General features: G+C 38.5%; 1 protein-coding gene across 2 annotated transcripts in view; it reads right to left on the bottom strand.

Annotated features, from left to right (window-relative positions):
- Positions 1 to 491: 491 nt before the first annotated feature.
- The window catches only part of smad2 (SMAD family member 2), a 65,029-nt gene continuing 44,982 nt past the window's right edge, over positions 492 to 20,538 (bottom strand). Inside the window, exons 3-11 of one of the 2 annotated variants that reach the window (XM_003216173.4) lie at positions 14,061 to 14,150; positions 12,840 to 13,033; positions 10,805 to 10,939; positions 9,790 to 9,864; positions 8,867 to 8,920; positions 6,710 to 6,922; positions 6,305 to 6,442; positions 5,986 to 6,130; positions 492 to 3,306 (exon numbers count right to left, since the gene is read on the bottom strand). In XM_003216173.4, the coding sequence (XP_003216221.1) occupies positions 3,183 to 3,306; positions 5,986 to 6,130; positions 6,305 to 6,442; positions 6,710 to 6,922; positions 8,867 to 8,920; positions 9,790 to 9,864; positions 10,805 to 10,939; positions 12,840 to 13,033; positions 14,061 to 14,150 (1,168 nt within the window). In that variant the 3' untranslated portion in view covers positions 492 to 3,182. The remainder of the gene's footprint in view (positions 3,307 to 5,985; positions 6,131 to 6,304; positions 6,443 to 6,709; positions 6,923 to 8,866; positions 8,921 to 9,789; positions 9,865 to 10,804; positions 10,940 to 12,839; positions 13,034 to 14,060; positions 14,151 to 20,538) is intronic. The other variant, XM_008102770.3, reaches the window with a different exon arrangement.

Below are 20,538 nucleotides of genomic sequence, written 5' to 3'. Positions count from 1 at the left end.
CTGTTTGAAAAAGACTAAAGAGCAGCAAAATAATCTGTGCAGACCAGTAATGAATTCAGATAATGAAAAGGACCATAACCATGACCTCCAAAATAATTTGCTTGGTGAGTGTGCTTTCAAACATATTGTCATGACAGTAAAGGACAGAAATCTGGGCTCAAATTTGTAGCAAGTCACGGCACAAAAAAGAATAGTATTACAACTTGCCAGGAGTTACATTTGGAGTGATGTGTCAAGTTCTTAATGGTCACTTCCGTTATTCACAGCCATTAAAACTAATGATCACTTTGTTATTCACAGCCATTAAAATTTTTCTAACTGCAAAAAACCTTTTAAAATTCCTCTCAGTTTCACAAGAGTTTTAGCATGAGATGGGCAGAGAGAGAGTTCTTACAGAGGCAGCCATTCAGTTTTGAGAGGAAGACTATCTAGACTCGTCACTCAAAAAACATCGTATACCTCCAGAGCATAACCACTCAAGCAAACAGGAGTGAGAATTAAAACTTTATTAGTGTATTCACATATTAGGCAAATGCAACACGCATGAAAGCTTATCTCTTAGGTTCACAAGTTCTACCAATACATTAGGCTACTGGTAAAACTACACAAATTGGTAACTGCTTTTCCAATTCTTTTAAACTGCTTGACCCATTTTGAGCCCCCACCCCCAGGCTTGATTTTTGGTATTGCTCCTATGCCCTATTTTTTATGGCATAAAAATATCCATCGTTATCATCAATTCAGTCAGCTGATTACAAAATTTAACACTGGCCACGTTTGTTCTCAAAGCTGAAGTTGTCATTGGGTGTACTTACAAAGTACAGTACTAGTGAAAATGAACCATTGGGGCAGGGAGAGAAGGAAAGAAAACAGACAAGACGCAATCCTGCTACTGCCACAACATCAAGAGAATGACAGACAGCTAGATCACAAGATTGTTAGTAAGATGTATACTTTTCAAGTCATAAGAACCCTTCTATACAGTTTCCCAACCCTTACCCAACCCAGACTTATGTGTAGAATATAATTCAAAATACGTTTGAAAGCAAGGTCCAATGTAGTGTCCCAGGGTTCACAATAACATGTACTACAGAGTCTGCCTTTTGCTGATCGCACCCAGCCCAAGTAATCTCTGGAAACAACGCTTCCATCTAGGATGGATGGATGCTCAAGTCTAAACCATATGAATCTGGCCTGCTCAGTCCTTTCAGCCTTCAATTAAATCACACGTTTTCATTTTTTAAACTAGTTAGAAGTCACTTTTCACAGTTCATTGGGGGAGAGGGGAGGCTTTCAGAAATGTTACTTTTCAACTTGTGATGTATATATCTCTCCAAGGAACCTTAACCGATGGGGAATGAAAGATAAACATAATAAAGCATCTCTCAACTATTTCAAGATTCTGTAAATCCCACCCCAACTGCTGTATGGCATACCCAGGGTCCTGCTGCAGTAGGTAGCAGAGGATGAAAGAAGGTGGGGGAAACTACAAAAAAGTTTACTTGACCTCTCAATTCATCAGTGTTAAACTAACAAATCTCATCCCTGCCACAGAAATAACTGTAGGTTTGTTTTATCTACGACAGGCATGAGTAAACTTTGGCCCTCCAGGTGGGCCCATGCCTGGTCTAAGGTTTCAAGACACAAACACATTTTCAGTATTTTACAGTTGTTTCACCTATATTGAGAGGAGGGCAGGAATGTTTCTCAAATATGTCTACCTAAACATTTTCAACAGACAACATGCAGATTCTGTGGCACTTCTGACACAGGGCTGGCACTGAGAATAAAAAAGGATGGAAACAGGCACCCACTGCTTCTACCTAGGGATGAATCTTCCCTACCTTCAGTTGAAGGTCACCACTATGGCATTGTTAGCAATGTCTAGGGCTGTCCAGACCTCTTTAACTGGTACCACAATTTTAATACGGACAGTACGACCTTTGCCATGGCAAAGGTGGACATTTGTATCTGTAGAGACAAGGGGCCCTTTATACACAATTATAATACTATATCCCACTTTTAACTGCCATTGCAATATCCCATGCACCTGCAGCTTAAGGAAATTTAGGGCTCTCATGCCTCCCCAAAGTACAAATCCGTGAATTCAGTAGCATGGCAGCGAATGTGCTGAACCATAGTGCTAGAATTGTGCACCACAACAATGGCCTGGGAGTCAGGAGAATGTATCCTTCCACCATCTGTCCCTGATCACTTAACAATGTTTAAGAGACCAAGCAATATTATAACTGCATATGTCCCCACTGGGAAATACCTCCATGCCTTGACCTCCTATTTTTAAACATCAAGGTGCAAGGTGGGCCATACCCATTGTCGGTAACAAATGCCTCTCCCTGGACGAGCAAAGGGGGGGGGGAATAATTTCTCTAAGCAATGATTTGATAGCTGCACAGGCCAGGGTAAGTTTCCAATGTATTTCATATATTTCAAGTACACTTAAGCCTGCTCAACCTCAATGGTTTTCCAGAGATAAAACCCAGGTAACTGTTTCCTTTCCATAAAGGGGGGTTTAAGGCGCAATTTAGCACACTTGGAATCATGTGTGTACTGGGGAGGGGGGGGAGGGGCAGGAGATTTTTCTGCAATAGAAGTCTGTTATAGGGCAGCGGAAAGCCTGCATATATATTTATATATAAAAATATAAAAAATATGGAGAAGCAAGAACTTGGGACTTTTTATGAGATGGCTGCCTAAGTCAAAGAGCCCTGCTTATCTATCAACTGGAATTAAAACTCAGGACAGCAGAATGGCGCCATATTGGCAGGGGCGGAGGGAGTTATTACGATAATCCAACGGTCCATGTTATTGATAAACCTTTAGGACACTCAATTTATATATACCCAATAAAAACACCATTAAAGTCTTTAAAATGTCCCTCCCTCTTTCAGAAGAAGGTGCTTCTATACACTAACGTTTCATCTAGTATCAGAGTATAGGAAACAAAATCCACAAGGTGCTTTAAAATTGACGAGACCCTCAAGTGCTTTCTCTTTCTCTCTCTCTCCCCCTCTCCCTCTCTCTTTTCTCTCTCTCTCACAGAACTTTTTGGATTGAAACAGTTCATGGAGACCACACACGAGTTACTACGACAGACAAGCTGTTAGGTTTAAGTCTGTTGCCTGGACTTTGTATTTTAAGCCCACAGGTAATGAGAAGGAGCTTTACGACATGCTGGAGCAGCGCACTGACGGGGAGCCCATCTGAGTCAATACTTTATCCAGCCACTGTAGAGGACCGTTCAGATGGAGCTCAATCCAACAAGGAGTGCTTGTTACCGTCTGCCGCCTGAGAAAGGAGAGAAGAAGGAAATGCACTGTGAAGGCTTAGTACACACAAGTCATGAACGATCAATCCCTGCTCAGCAACTTGTCTGCTTCAGGGCCATTTTGAGAAGATGGAGAAAGGTGGTGAACCAACACTTTTAACTTTAGCCCCAAGATGGCCCAGCAGCCAGATGCACTGCTAAAGGTGACACTTTCATCAGATTTTTTTCATATCTCAGCTGATGATCAACAACAATTCACAGGGGCTTCCAGTCACAGAATCTAATGTAAAGAGCATATAGCCAGTTCTCCATACCCATGGTTTCAGCCATCCACAATTAAAACACATTTTTTTAAAAAAACAACTTTGATTTGTGAAATATTTGCTCCAATGGCCATCAGTTTCTTTGGGGTAGGAGCTATGGCCATTTTGATATATTTCGGGTGTTTTGTGCCCTTATTTTGATCTGTAGAGGTCTTCCTTTTGCCAATATAGGCCTTTTTTTCTGAAGAAGTGACCAGAATTAGATTCAAGTGTTCGATGTAAAAAAGGACTGTAAAAGATTGATAATAAGGGGTGAGATAGGTGGGAACCCCTGAAAATATTAGAAATAACCAGCAGCAGCCACTCCCACCCCTGCCCCTAGCTTTAGGAGCATGATTAGCTATTCCAAAGCCACAAATCTGTGCTACCCCAAAATCTTGAATTAGTACCAGAGGAATGATAATAGGTATACCTGAGTGTATACCCTTCTTGCTTTTGGACGCATGAGTTCAGGGTTATTTTTACAGAGTGGAAGGATCCCTTCAAACTAAACACTTCTTCATGAGGCTTTGTATAAAGAGAACAGAGATTATAATGCTTGGGTCATACTAGACAAACCAAGAACTCTCTACTAGCATATACATTCTTCTCAATATATTTTGAATTGAGTTCTTGAATATTGCTTGTAGGATCTATTAATTTTGCGCTTGTTGTTGTTTTAACCTAGAACATAGAGGTTGATCAACAAAAGTCCAAAAAGTCCAAAAATGGTGACTGAGAAGGAAATAAATCCAGCCATAGCAGGGATTCAGAGGCAGAACTACTTGCCTGACTGCATCACTACCATCACAGTACAAACTAACAATTGAGTAACTTTAGAACAGGGATTCTAATATCAGATCCTTGAATTGGGATTATAAAGCTATGAAAATGTCAAAAGCAACTGAATTATATTTCCTCTATACTGGTGAGAAACAATGGTATTGCATGAAAAGTGATTTTAATATGAGGTTAGAGTCAACAGTTTTAAAAAACTGCAATTTTACTTGCAATTTTTTAAGAGAATCAAAACCTTTTGGAGCAAAACAGTAGGAGAACAGTAGCTCCATTTTACAGCAAAACGGTAAGAGGACAGTATATCCAAATCTATCTCAATTCTCTATTGCTGTTCAGAAACCTCCACACAATACTCCTGCACAGCTTAGAAAAATCCTATTTCAAGTTTTTTCTGAACATGGTATTGTTTCGGTACAATCGACAGATATATTCAAGAGGTTGGGGTTGGCAAAATCTTTCTCCCCCCCCCCCTTTTTGTGCATGCTGATTACCTTGGCCTTGACAATATCAGCATAGGCTGTTCACAATGAACTATCAAAAGCAAACATATCTAGGTACAAGAAAGTAACTTCATTGTGTCAGCTATGACTACATCACTATAAACACAGATACACTAAAAAGATGCAAGAGGGTGAAACAATAGTCTGAGCGAAAGATCGTTCTGCTCATTTCTTAGAACCAGCCATTAAATTACTGAGGATATTTTAAGAGGCTGAGTAAAGAACTAAAACAACACATTATCTAATACTAAGGATACCTTGACTATTGAGATTATTTGCAGGGACAAGAAGTTATATTTTGTGAAAGTCACATCTGGCAGTGAGGAGGAAGATAAGGTGTGAGACATGTCTGTCAGATATCAATTTCAACAGAATCCTAGTGTGCTCAAACTTGCATCAACAGGAAGCCCTTTCTATGCCAACATAACTAAAGATGCCACAACTAGCTCTTCAGTTATGAAGAACTGACTGATTGTCAAACCCAATTTAATTATTCATAGCTAACAGAGTCCAATAAAAAAAATATTTGGTGTCTTGGTTTATACGCCTGTTCCTGGGGTTATTTGAGGCACTGATTCAGAAAATTGCATAGGATAGAATGCATCAGCTCTAATTTCTTAAATATGATTTTCAATGGGTGAGCAGATGGCAACTAGTATATGGCATCTGTTTCTCAAAAACTAGAACTGATAGGGGAAAACAGGTGCCATTATTTGAATTAACAGGTCAAATATAGGGCTAACATTAGTGGTATCAAAATGTGTGTTGACCAGTGATAAAAAATGTGTTCTAATATCTAATTTCCTGAACCAAGTCTTTCCATGTCCAGTGATGCAACCCATAGTTCCTCAAAGCTTCTCTGACACTAATTATCTTATCTCTAAGGAATGCCAATGAGCTTCCAAAGAGTCCTTAGGTTTCCCAGAATATTTTGAAGCAACCTACAGCCAAACAGTTTCATATTCCGCTCCCCCCCCCCCCCCCCCCAAAGGAAGCTAAACATTTGGCGACATTTTGCTGATTTAACTGTATGTGGGACTTGTATAGTTTGGAAGCAGCACAACTATGCAAACCAGAGGAGGAAAAAAGGACGCAGTACCTGTATTCAGCTCCCCATCCTTTAACAAAGCTCATCCTTATGGTACACATTCGAGTTAACTGATACACTGCTTCAAAGCCCTGATTAACTGACTGAGCCAGAAGAGCAGCAAATTCCTGGTTATTAAAGATCTTCAGGTTGCAGCCTATAAAAAAGAAACATAGTCAGGGGTCATTGATGGTTATTACTGAAATTACAGTGAACATGTAAAATGGCCCCATTCCCTCTGCTCCTCAAGAGATTTCTGCCAGAAACTACAGCAAGGGAAGGTGAGTGTTTACGTGCTGAACTGTTTTTGTTTTGGCTATATGCATCTTACCTGGTGGGATTTTGCATACAGTTGCAGGATGCCAGCCATATCTCTGATTACAATTGGGGCTCTGGACGAAGATTGCACTATCACTTAGGCACTCAGCAAAAACCTCTCCACCAATGTAATAAAGGCGCACTCCTCTTCCTGGAAAAAAAATGCTAAAGCTTAAAATTTGCTAGATTCTACCCACAGATTCATGCAGAAAATAGCAGTTAAGGCCTGCTCTACTTATTTGTTCTTAATCTATAATTAGGACACTTGTATTCCTCTAGTTAATATTCTATCTGCTGCTGAATTAAGTTTTAGGGGGAAAGCTGCCTGACATGCTCTTTATAAAGCCAAAGATGCAAGATACAAGGCAAGGTATAATAAGGCAGGTTAACAAATGATCATGAGGCTGTATGTTTATACCTATGTGTCGTCTTGTCATTTCCACAGTGGCATTTCTATTAACATTGGACAGCAAACCTAGGCAGAATCTTTCAGAGTTTGATGGATCCGTAAAGCCATCTACGGTGAGCGAAGGCTGTGACGCATGGAAGGTTTCTCCCACTCTCTGATTCAATTCATAATACGCTATTGAACACCAAAACGCAGGCTCTGAATAGGTAACCGGCTGCAAGTCTGAAGGGAAGAGAGAAATAATTCTTTACTTTAACGTGACCCAAACTTCTTACTCTTTGGCAATAGTCAGCTAGTCATGGCTTCAATCTGTGGATTGTCATGTTCTTGCCTTAAATTGTGCTCAAACAACACTATGTACAGATTAATGATGCAGTCTTCTTCATTCTTTTAAAAAGTTTATAGATGACTGCTGTCTAAATAGACAATACACAAGATAACATCTTCAAAAACTATACACTCTCTCTTTCAGCTCTTTATCAACATTTCTCTCAAATTCCTTGCAAGTTCTTTAATATGAACTGAAGACACACTCTTGAATAGAATTGTAGTTTATCTGGCTAATAGATATTCAGTACAGTACATCTTGTACCATTAAGGACACACTCTTCATGATACTTTCTCTTCAGCCACCTCAAGAACACATCTTTAGCATAATCAAAGTGGCTGCATGCAATGCAATTGCCATGTAAGTTACCACTCAGGTTTAAAAGGCTCTCTTTTACAAACAGAGACAAGGGCCAAAAAGGCACTGGTGTAAAATGATAAATGAAGTCATTTATATGTTGGCGAAGGCCGGGATCACAGGGTTGTTATATGTTTTCTGGGCTGTATGGCTATGTTCCAGAAATATTCTCTCCTGACGTTTCGCCCACGTCTATGGCAAGCATCCTCAGAAGGTGCAACCTCACAACCTCTAAGGATGCCTACCACAGATGTGGGTGAAATGTCAGGAGAGAATACTTCTGGAACATGGCCATACAGCCTGGAAAACATACAACAAGCTGAAGTCATTTATGTGTACTTAGGCAGGCTTAGCTATCAGGGACATAGGTTGGCAATGTAACTGCTAGTACTGAATATATGGCATTAACAAGACAATTAATACAGGCTGATTCTTCAGCCCTTCTCATGAACTTCCCTGCAAATAGGCCAACAACTCAGATCAGACAATTCCCTCTTTGTGCTTTTATGCAACAGACAGACTACAGTACAATGCTGTACCTATGGGAACAGTACCTGCAGTTTTCCCCACCCACATCCAAAAAAATATGTCCCCTCTAGAAATTTTCTAGGTCCCATACTGTGCTTCCATCAGTTTGCCATTGAGTTGTCCTGGAAAACCTAGAAAAAATCCTAAGAGGAATCCTCTCAAGGAATTTTCTAGGTCCTCCTAGGCAATCCTACACTAAATTCTGCTGGAAGTTGTTCATTTCCAAAGGGTTCACTATTATCCACGGTAAATTCAAGAATATTGTATATCCTGCATGGAAACAGGGATCATACAGTACTCCATTTTCAAAAGAAAGTGGCAAGTCCCTGAACTATCTAGCAACTGCAGGACTGGGGTAACAGAAAATACACATTTACTGTTCAGATAAGGGATGGAATAGGACTGCAAACCCCCCTTATATCTTATATCTGTGGCGCAGGCTGATTAGCAGTCAGCTGCAACAAATCACTCTGACCAAGAGGTCATGAGTTCGAGGCCTGCCCGTGCCTGCGTCTGTCTCTGTCCCTGTTCTATGTTATGACATTGAATGTTTGCCTTATATGTGCAATGTGATCCACCCTGAGTCCCCTTCGGGATGAGAAGGGAGGAATATAAATACTGTAAATAAATAAATAAATTTATAAGCCAAACATTACACAGGCACAATCTTCCTTGGGCATGTGAGACATTAACTACTGCATCTCTCTTCCTGTGCTTTAGCATTTATATTCTTGACCACTTCTTGTATACAGTGCTAGAAAGGGGGCCTCCCTTACTTTGAGAACTTTGTGTTAAAGAGATGGGGTGTGCTTGTACTACTACTCCTATTCTGTCATCACTGGACATGCTGATAAGGGATATCAGGACTCCAACAACACCAAAAGAGTCACACAGTCCCCACCCCACTGTCTGTAATGTAATCTAAGCACAGAGATCAAAGCGTTACAACTTACCTAAGCTGTGATTGACTGGAGAGAGCGTACTAGGAGACAGCTCTGCTGGGGATCCTGTGGAATGAATCAAGAAGGTTACTTTATCACTGAACTCACTTCAGTGATTCAGACAGGTTGCAAGCAGATACTTTCCTCTATATGTTTATGATGTTACATTTGGTTGCTGAGCTGCATCACTCAGATCCTGAGGCCATTTTTTACAAACACATATTCAAATGCTACTAACTATATACATATATACTTCGGAAAGTAAGCAGACTTTTGCCTTTTGAAGATTCCACCAATCAAGTAGTTATAGGAGTCCCACGTATATTACAAGCTGTGAGGAGAGGCAAGTAAGAAATAATAATAATAATAATAATAATAATAACTATTACTACTAATATGAAGACTGAGAAACATACACATTTATGCACTAAGAGGTAGAAAAAGGAGAGGCAATAAAGCTTTTGCCACTTATGAGAACAAGAGTAACTCAATTTAGCTTAAAATATAATCCTACTCCTATCAGGAATAGCAAAACAAAAACTAAAGTTATGAAATTCACACAGGGCATACATAGAATTCCACTGAAGAGACAATGAAAATAGATCTTTGTTATCTCATCTTATATAAGCCCTCCAAACTAATAAAAAATTACAAAGAACTGCCCTTTGATCTGCACACAATATAATTTATATCTGCATCAAATTCTAAGCCTTCCACTTCCAAAAAACCCCCCAAAAACACACACACACACATTTACTATAACAGTTCTGCTACTGTAATGTTTATTCCGCACTATGAGATATGGAAAACTGTCACATGTTTAAAATGAACACAATTAATTTTTGTATTAGTAAAAAGAAATCAGAGAATGATAATCAGATTTTCCAAACTTCAACTGTCCTTGGACTGAAGATAGTAAAGGTTCAGATTATTACCTGTATCCATACTTTGGTTCAGCTGCTGGTCACTTGTTTCTCCATCTTCACTGATGTAGCCGGGCGGAGGTGTTTCTGTCAAGTGAAACATTGTTTACAAGGCTTTCAAACATAGGATTTTGCAGCATTGTGTACAATGCAAGGATAATGAGTACAGTGAGAAACCAACTACTTTCGAAAATGCCATTTTTATTCCATGACAAACATCAGTCACCTAAACCAATGGGAGCATCTGTGACTAGGGATTCAAGCATGGATATATTGTGAGTTTGTTTTGTAGGTCACTTGGTATGCAAATACTGTCTAACAAGCAGTTTAACCAAGGCAGAAAAATCCTACTGGGCCGTATCATATTTAGCATGCATGCCTTTAGTTTCATAGTTTGTATATTCTAAATAGCTATCAGGTAATCTATATATGAAACTTTTAAGTAAACAAAGAACTATAAATTATAATATTAAAGCATCATAAAATCAAATCACAATTGATAAATCTAACTCCAGTTAAACAGAATTAGAGGCACATGTAAAATATGCTAATTAAATGTTTGTTCAAAGATTAGGTTTCACAAATTTCCCCCCAAAAAAATTGAAATGGGTGTGCAGAGTCCAACTCTGAACCCAGAGTTGGAAAATAAAACTGGCAAGCAGAATTTAATAAGGATTTATTGTTTATTTATTTAATATCTAGTGGGGTAAAGTCTGAGAAAACTGCCTCCCGTCCCAAACCCAAGATGTCAAAAGATGATCAACAGCCAAGAATTAAGTCAATTTTCAGAACTCCACTGATAGGTCAAAATTACTTGTGACCGGAGAGGACAGGTTCCATTGACAGAGATTCTCCTAATGCAGAATGCTCACAAGTATTTCTATCCCTAGCAACTGTTGCAAAGAAATCAAAGAGTTGGGAAGCCATGCCTATTTCCTATGCTGTTTGGTTTTCTCTGGTACATTATACTCAATTATCATCAATCTTTCAAACAGCACAATATCATTTTTACAGCAGTTTGCCTTACCTGGTATGTAATTGCTCTGGGGTTCAATTCCTGCTGGAAAGTTGGTGTTTTCGGGAATGGAATGAGTATAGTCATCAAGTGGCGGAAGTTCAGTCAGAATTTCAGTATGCCGGGGCACCAGAACAGGAGGCAGAACTGAGGGGAGAACACACCAAAACATTAGGAATACCGTAGCAACTTTATAGTGCCATAAAACTAGGAACACAGACTTCATATTCAAATTACTCTTATCCAGGGGACTAAATGCAATCCGACACATGCACTTCGGTCAGGGGCTTATTTTTAGGTAGTCATGTGGAGGACTGCATAGTCACAGAATCATAGAGTTGAAAGGGGCCTCATGTGCCATTGAGCTAAAAGCAAGATCTCCAGCTAAATTATCCCCAGCAGCCAACTGTGTGACTTTTTAAAGACATCCAGAGAATGAGATCCCACAACTTCATTGTGTAAAGCACTGATTCTTTCAACTGGTTACAAAGATAAAAATACTGACAAATCATTTTTTAAAATCTGCAAGATAATATGGGAAATGGGAAGTCAAAGATATTCCAAATAAATGTGGTTATGATACTATGCTGAGTAAAAGCTTCCTTGGAAATCAAGAACGCATAAAGTGGATGAGACTTAGGCTTAGATTTATCATTCTTTCTCTACTTTCTCTGTGAAGATTTTCAAGTGAGGCCATCACATTAGCTTCCCCTCACTTCATCCCAGTAGTTCACACATTTTTCCATTTTCAACAGGGCCCTGATGAAGTTTTGTTTCAGGTTGGTAAACTCTGCCCAAGGCCACTGAGTAAACTGTATGGCTGACATCTGAATCCACATTTCTCTGATCCTAGTCACCATTCTATATAAAAGTGCCTCTAAAGTGTCAGATTAGGACACAGGAGACTCAAGTTCAAATTCCTATTCAGCTATGAAGCTAAGCAAGTCAGCTTGGATTCCTTACTATCTCCCAGTATAACCTTCCTCAAAGGTGGTTGAGAGGATAAAACTGAGCTGTCAGGAATGAAACATGTGCGCCCTGGGCTCTTTGTACTGATGACAAGATAAAAATACCCTGCACCAATGCTTTTTTTTTTTTTGCCTGGGTGCATAAACCATGACAGCTGGAATCCATAGGGAAAGGAAAGGAACATGTGCCTTTTCCTACCCCCTGTATTCTCATCCTCCCCCTTTGGTAGCTCTGGTGGATGAGTTCTATACAGTATCATAGTTGGAACCACCAAAAGAAGGGTGAGCCAATAAGGTTGTCTTAGGAGTGAGACTAAAGAGAAAGGCATTGAGTGACTTCAAGTATGAATGTTGTGTATCATATAATATATTCCCTTCATTTATCTGACAGTACTGTGATTTCAACAGGTCTCAGTCTTAGAGATGGGAAGGCCTGGGAAAAAATGGAAAAATTGGGAGGAAAAACATGGTTTTATCCCCCCTTTTCCCCAATGTTTCCATCTTCCCTCCAGTTTTCCCAATTTTTCAGTTGTTTCAGGTCTTTTCCTCTCTACTTAGTCTACAAAGTGAAGCCAAAAAACCCAATAATTGCTCCAGTTTGAATATCTTCAAAAATGTTTCCAAACTATATTTAGAAGTGCCAAACAGTACAATAAGTACAGCCATCCACCCCTATGTGTGGGTTTAACTTTTGCAAATTCCATTATTCGATTATTTGATTAGTATTTTCTCTCTAGGAATTCCTAGGCCTTCAAATGAGATTCTATGGTCAAATCTGCCAATCATGCTGAAAAACCTAGATATTCCAAAAGAGAATCCCTTTTGAGTAAAAAGATTTTTTAAAAAAATCACTGTGTTTTCACGTTTACATTTCTAAAACCAGCAAATCTGCAGTGCTGACTGTAATACATTTCAAAATCAATGTCAAAATTCGAATTCAGGTTAACTTCCACTCACACTCTTCGAAATCAAACAAATAAACATGGATTCATTTTACTTCAACTCTGTAACAAAGTAAGAAAAACACCCGTATGTAAAGGCAATGTCTTTATGCCAACAGCAGCTTGTCATCTTCCTACCTGGAGTCTCCACTCTCTGGTAATGGTAGGGGTTTACACATACTTCATCCTTTTTAAGATTAAATGCATATTCACAGTTTTCAATTGCCTTAAGTTCATGATGACTGTGAAGGTCAGGCCAGCGCCACAAACGGCAGTAAATAACATGTGGTAATCCTTTGCGGTGGGATACTTGCAGACGGCCATCAAGAGACCTAAGGGAAGGAAAAATATTCCAGGATAGTCAGAAAAGTTTACAAGATAAGCTGAGATCACCAGAAACACTAGGCTTATGAAAACATTCCCCCACCAAAAAAAGAAAGAGATAAATAGTAAGAACTACTATAGATCATCCATCTTCTTCCCAAATAAAAGGAGACAGTGTTATCATTAAAACATACACTACTGTTACTGGCACTTGAATGAAAGACTCCCTCTGTGATATGGTACATTAGAGATCACTGAATATCAAAGTAAACAGTACATTACACCTAAGTCTGCTCACCATTAATGCTAACTCTACACTAAAACAGATAATGTTATTGCTTTAAGTACATCTGTTGTACAAGACTGCACAGAAGGTTACAGCAGTCAGATAACCAAGCAATTCACACCAGCTTACAACACGAAGCTTGCATCAGACACGCATCATCATGCTTGCTTTGTGGTATCGTGATCAGTTTGGCATTCTTGTGCCTCTCGCTGCTACCAGTTGAAAAGTTTTGCTAGTTTTAAGATAGACTGCCTAGACCTACACAAATGTGGATGGGTTTATGACTCATGGAATGGGAAAGACAAGGCATCGGTACACAATGCAAGTAAAGGGTGACATGGGGAAAAAAACATTAAAAGCCTAGAGAAGTTTTCTTCTAACTCTGAAATTACATGTCTACTCTAGCCAACTATTCTGGAAAAACAAAAATAAAAACAGTGTGCAAACTCTTTTAAAGACACACTTGAAAAGAGAGGTTTTAAATAATCCAGTCTTGTTAAACAAATACCCGTACATGTGGGCTGTGTCCCCCACCCTCCACACCCCCACATTTTCCCCTTTTCACTAATGTGGAGAGAGGGCTCTTCCAAACTTACAATGTCACTGGTCAAAACATTGGCTGAGAATACTTAAGGCAAAATTAGTTTTTAAATGCTTTGCTCGCTGGAAGCATTTCCGCCAAGACCGACCCTTGAAAGCCAAACCCTCCCACCAGATCTCTACCACGAGACACAGGGCAGAATATTCACCTGGTTTGTTCAGAGAAGCTGTATAGGCCTGATGTATCCCACTGATCTATCGTATTTGGTGTACTCAGTCCCCAAATTTCAGAGCAAGTGCTGTGTATAAATTGAGAAAACAAAAACAAAAAAAGTTGATGTGAATATGGAAGCATGGTTATTCAAACTACCATGATGTAAAGACATGGGGAAATGTACAGAAAACTTCCTTTCACATAGAAGATACTGCTTTTTAAAATAAAAAACCCCAAGTATTAAATGCTATATTTTCTATATGAAGGAGGCCAATAAAATGGAACATGTGATTCAAGGTAAAATGATGTTTGCAAAAAAGGTGAGTAAGTTTGCTGGATTTAAGTAATCAGCATATTTGTAATATACCTTAAAACAGGCAAAACCTCCTCAAGCTGGCAGAACATAACAGTATCTAGCTTCAAGGAATAGCTTCGCAAGCATGCAGAAAGTCATAGATTAAAGCCATTAGATATCAACAGATTGTTAGAACAACATTCAATAACCACAAGTGATATAAATCTATTGCTAGCTAGAACAGGCAAGTTTTGCTTTTTCTGTAATTGGAATGGCCTTCTTACAACCTCTATTGTGTTGTTCAATCCCACACAAGAGAAAGGATATATCCATGTTTGCTGTTGACAAGTATACAGATATTGATTGAAATCCAACAAAAGTCAGCTCCGTTTAGGTTACAAGAAATGCTATCTAGTAACTCAGGTACTTTCCTTTGAGCTGCCAACCTTAGACAGCTGCTATCTGATAGAAGATCTAGCATTCAATGCCATCAATCTGGTAATATCATCACAACAAATCTAATCCATAGCAATGGCAGAAAACCTATACTGTAACCTTCATTGAACAGTATCATTCATCATATGCATGTGTCTTTTACACTTTGGCTGCTGAGCTTTAGCTTTTCAACTACGTGGGTGAATCATCAGGCAGTTAAGAACTGGACAATTAAGTAACAATTAGGTGTGACTGTAAAGTACGAGATCAAGACATATTTATCATTTCTTTGTCAAGGCCTCCAATAGCGTTCAAACCTGCTAATACTTACCAACAAGGAATCTGATGAAAGCTGCAGTTTCCTCCATTTTGTGCTGGTGCTATCAACCTAGTTCAATTTTTCTGAATATATATGTATTATGAATCAACACAGCTAGGCAGGTTTAATGGCAGAAAGTGAACACAATCTTGAATTTCCCTCAGTCCAGCAGGTGGTCAACAGATAGTTTTCATAACAGTTGTTTTTTAACTAGCTTTGCAAATACATTCAGGAAGAATACTCACTGAAATTCTACTAACTATAGCCTAGTGTTGCTCACTATTTTTCAAGGACCTTGGCTCCAGGAACTTGCAACAAGGCTACCTCGTGGGCCTTACCCATTCCCTTTTCTATTCTCACCACCACTTTGAGTAATGACAGGAATCAGGTGTTGGAATATTTGGGATCTATAGCAGAGTAATGTGCAGCATAGTGAGTGCTATACTGTATATGAGCTTATGGGAAGTCAGAAGAGAAAATACTAAGAAAATGCTCTACTAAGGTTTATAAAGATAAACATTTACTTCTATTGTTACAGGTAATACATCTCAGGTAGAAGATAGACAAAAAAGTTACCAAACTTTGGAAGAAGAGTCCCTAAGGCTGACTCTCGTGAGTGTGTGTTAGCCATCTTGAAGCAGAGAAGCCTCATGGTGCTCCCTTCTCAAGCAAAGGGTAATAAAACACTAACAATTTTTGGGAAGAAGGGGGAAGTGGCCTTTTCATGCAGACAGGAAGTAAAACACCTTAAGTTACACAGATCTCAGAAAAAGAGGTGAAAACAATACAGTGGGCCATGCACTACAACTGTTGATACTTCTTCACTCCCAACAGGTTTAGCAGGTTCCCAATTCTTCTAACCCCAAAGCCGCTTTCAGCAATAGGTCAATACTATAGCTAATAAGGTGGTAAGACACAAGAGGATTCACTGTGTGAGCAGAGATTTAGAGGGAAGTAAGGAAAGCTACATTTAAGGCCTTTGGACTTTGCAGAAAAGAATAGTACCCTAAGCCTCTTCTGCTCGTGCCTTAGCAAGAAGAACAACAGGTAAACCACTACATTCCAGCTTTGTCACTGGAATCAGATTCCTCCTCTTAGCAAGTGATCAGAAAATTATTGTTTTCCTTGTTATAAGGCATAAAGAATTAGTAATGCTGACTCAAATTCAAGAACCCATGTGAATTATAAATTATTGCTCTGCAACATTCAGAGAAAACCAAATAAATAGGGGTTTCTTAAGAATACTGTATTTAAGGTTGACTTAAGTATTTCCCTGCCTCTCCTTTTTAGACCCTTTTAGTATACAGTATTTTTTCTATTATGATCAAACATTTAACTAATAGACAGACAAGTAGCCACAGTTAAGAAATCAGTAGAGAGAACATTTTTATAGACTGTTACACAACAGGTACATAGGACTAAGGGAGCAACAATTCACATGTGAATACAATGAGATATAACATTTTTTTTTTAAAAAAATGGACTGATGTCCTAAAATTACTGTCAGGTATGTAGGATCAAAAAGTGCTTTATTGTGAGGCCCTTCTTTCCACATTTAGAGGGCCTAATTCCTTCCTCAAATATTACTTTCAATTCTTTTGACAGCAGCACATTTTGAAATTGCTAAGCATTGGAAACGTACAAGTCAGATTTTTTTTTCTGTTTGATAAAAAGGATAGGGCCCATTGCTCTTGTGGAAAAACTAATGTATCAGATAAAAACACAAATTACTTCAATTTGGAATACACTGATTCTATATACAATATTTGAAACCATGCCACTTTAAATAAAGTTTACCTATATTGCACCTAAAGAACAGACATATAAATAATATACTTAGACCTGCTGGTATTAAGGTGATATGCAGAATCTGTGATCAAGCTGAATCCTGTATTATGATTTATATTTAGGTTCTTGTTTTGCTGTTCATTTTCTTTCTATATATGAACTTGACCCAGATTTTTGTCACTTTTAAGTAAATGTACAAACATGTAAATGCAAATTGTTTATTTAAAAAAGGAATCAGTGTCTAGCTACTGATCCACTTACTGCCATATACAAATCGTTCCAATCTGATCTTGCATTTGATCAAATCCTGGATGAAAAACATTCTAAACTATAGCTAAGAACGTAAAGGAGGAGTAAAAAAATGAGAGGGAATTCTTCTACAGGATTAATGTAAAGATGTTGCAGCAAATTCCTATCCTACAGTTAATACTTATATGCAAACTGGCCCAACCCAGCAGTGAGAAATTGTTTTTTGTTTTTTTGTTTTTAAAGAAATCTTCAACTCGCCAAATTCTAATAAGATGTTGCAAAATACTGAACTCTGGAGATGTAAATGGCTCTCCTGTTGATCACTCTGCTGATCTACACCCTTGTAGTCTTTTAGCAAAGCCTCTGGAAGTAAAATGACACCATTCTACTTCATTTCTGCATTAAATTAATATTCTGCATTTCATTAAGTTTGCTTTCTGGGAAGTCTCATACCCAGACCACAAATATACTTCTAAAAACAGTCCCCTGAGTAGCTTCAAGGCTGAAAAACCATTTCTCCCTTTGGAAGAAGCTTACATTTTTAAAACATTGCTTCATGTTTGGCACCCGTTGCAGTCTCCACAAAGGAAAGGTTTTCAAAATTAGTACCTGTTAAGGTTGACCACCATTTCCTATTAAGACACTAATAGACTACAAAAAATCTACCTACCTCCTTCCCCCAACGCATTTTGAAGAAAACATAGAAGCTCCAGATGTCAGAAATCACTACATGTTTTTGTTATTCTGATGTGAAACTATTAATGGAGAATTTAAAACTGAAGTAATACACACTCGTTGCCAAACCACAACTTAGCCCAAATGTTCATGTTTTCCAAATAGTCACCAAGTGTCTCTTATAAACTATGCAAAGCAAGAATATGAAGTTAGGAGGACTGCTTCACAGCAAAGAAACAATATACAAAATAAAAAATTTAACGATATTTACATGGCTGAGTAAGAAAGTTTAGGTTCATAGTGAATGTCTTTTAAAGAGTTTGTCTCTGTTCAAAGGAACTCTGGTATTGATAGTGATACATACAGTTTCTCAAACACAAGGACATCATCTGGATGGACTGCTCCTATTTACCATGACAAGCAAGCTAAATTAATCAGATTAGCTCACAATGCCCCCTATTCTCAGAGCAGCCTGAGCAGATCAATCTCATGCCACAACTCAAGAAAAGGCATTCCAATAATATATAGAGAACAAGAGGAAGCAAAGAGCTCATAATGAAGAGTGAAGAACAAATGATCCGAGACTCCAGAGATTAAAATACATAGCAATGGAGAAGAGATTACACTTGATTAGGAATAATTTCCTGAGTTGTTCAACAGAGGAATATGCTGCCTAAGGTGCTAGTGTCTCATTTGCTGAGTTTTTAAGCAGAACTGTCAAGAATGTTTTGATTACATATTTCTGTGTGGCAGAGGCTTCAGACCCAATGATCTTTGAGGTCTCTTCCAACTCTATGATTATAATCTAAAACTTCCCCAAGAAAGAAACCACACAACTGGATGTGGAGAGTCCTCTTTCTTCTCCAGAAAATGCAAGTATCTCAGTAAGCAAAATGTTCCTTTCTTTTGTAGCAGAGGATATCCTATGGTTGGGACATATCTCAGGATTCTTTCACCTGCTCAGTTGCTAAGGTGTACGTAATGACTTCCTCACATTTTTCTGAGGAAGCAGATAGTTACCCTGTAAAAGCACTGATATGAATAAGAATACATAGCTTATCCTACTACAGCTTAGAAGTTATGATTATGTACTTTGCCAGTTCTGTATGATGTGACAAATTTCTCAAATTATCCTGCAACAGAACCAAGATGAGGTGACACTGAAATTGAGCCAGACGCATCCTGTTGAAAATCATAACCAAGAATAGTTGAGTGAAAGAAGGCAGTAGCGCTGTTTCTAATCCTCTATGTGGCTCTACAGAGATAGCTACAGTGATGCTTCTGTTGAAGGGATCTTGCAGAAAATTAGCAAACAAGGAACAGGTAAAAGCTAACATTTGGAAAACATGCAAGTGGATTTAGTTTTTAATAAACCAGTTCTCTACTGAGACAATGAGTAACAATGACCTGTCACTATTCATAGAAATATGTCCATCCTACAGTGAAGATACTGCTGCAGGAGAAGATAATGAATGCTCAATTAACAAAATACAAACATCACTTAATCAAAACAGTATCGCATTTTCCAGCCCTAAAAATACATGCAAATAGACTGAGCTGATCGTGTAGGATGTGCCCAACTGCTGGAGTATACTGAAATACAAATTAAAACCAGCACCTGGGTCAAACATTGGACTCTCTCATGGTTTAACTGATATGAATTGGCACTCACATCAGACAGGGAAGAAAAAGACATCAATTCAGAGATGGAACATTCACCTCAAAAGTGACAATGCCCATATTCAACTGAGACGTTTGTCTGAAACCAAAACCCAACATGCTTGGCTGAGAGGATTCAGGAAGTCCTGGATTAACATTAGCAATCCTAGCAAAGTATGAGAAGAGAGTTAAAAAGAAAAGAAAAGAGGCAGAGTATGTCTTGTAGAATACCCATTAGGAAACATTATTCTGAGCTCAGCCCACAGCCAATTAGGAAGCTCACCTCTCTTCTGCACTATGAAGCAAAGACTTCGTTTATTTAAACAACCTTATGGCAAAGCAGCTGATTGTACAGAATGGACTTTAAATGTGGTTGGACCATGCCCATCACTGTTATGTTTTTAAATGTTTTTACACTGTAATAAACTAGTACCATGTTAATAAAATAATTTGTTTATTGTATATGCTTATGTATAAGTCTATAGACATTTTAGTTAAAAATCAATCCATAAAACTAGGTTGACCTATCTATGGGTTTTTTAAGAGTTAAGTATTGTACTTTAACTCTTACAAAAAACAGAACCATCCCCTTCTCTGAGCAGAGTGATAAAAGGCAAGAGCTTAGTCCATCCTGAGAAAACCTAAAAGAAGCACTGATCACCTCTACTCTCTCTGCTGTGGTGCTGCTTCTGGACTTTTCCATGAAATGCTTGACATATCCAGGGGTCATATCAATATCCTTAATTTTGGTCCTGAAACCTGCCCTCAACTTATATAAAAGCATAAATGGTAATTGTTTTTAACTTTATTGTAAAAGTTGCTTTTAGCTACTTTGTTCAATGTATGTTGTTAACTACATTGAGAAAAGGGCAGGATACATAGATGAACACACAGACAACTTCTGCCCTTGGGGTTTTGGCATCTGACAGAAGAAGTTATACATAATACATGGTAATGCGTCTTTTGAGACATAGCTGTGACAGGTTTAAGGTAAAGGTTTTCCCCTGAAGTCCATCGTGACCGACTCTGGGGTTTGGTGCTCATCTCCATTTC

This window comes from Anolis carolinensis, chromosome 2 (genome assembly GCF_035594765.1).
Source record: "Anolis carolinensis isolate JA03-04 chromosome 2, rAnoCar3.1.pri, whole genome shotgun sequence".
NCBI classification, from domain to species: Eukaryota; Metazoa; Chordata; class Lepidosauria; order Squamata; family Dactyloidae; genus Anolis; species Anolis carolinensis.
The sequence above is the reverse complement of the archived record's forward strand: the minus strand, read 5'-3'. Positions and strand labels throughout refer to the sequence as shown.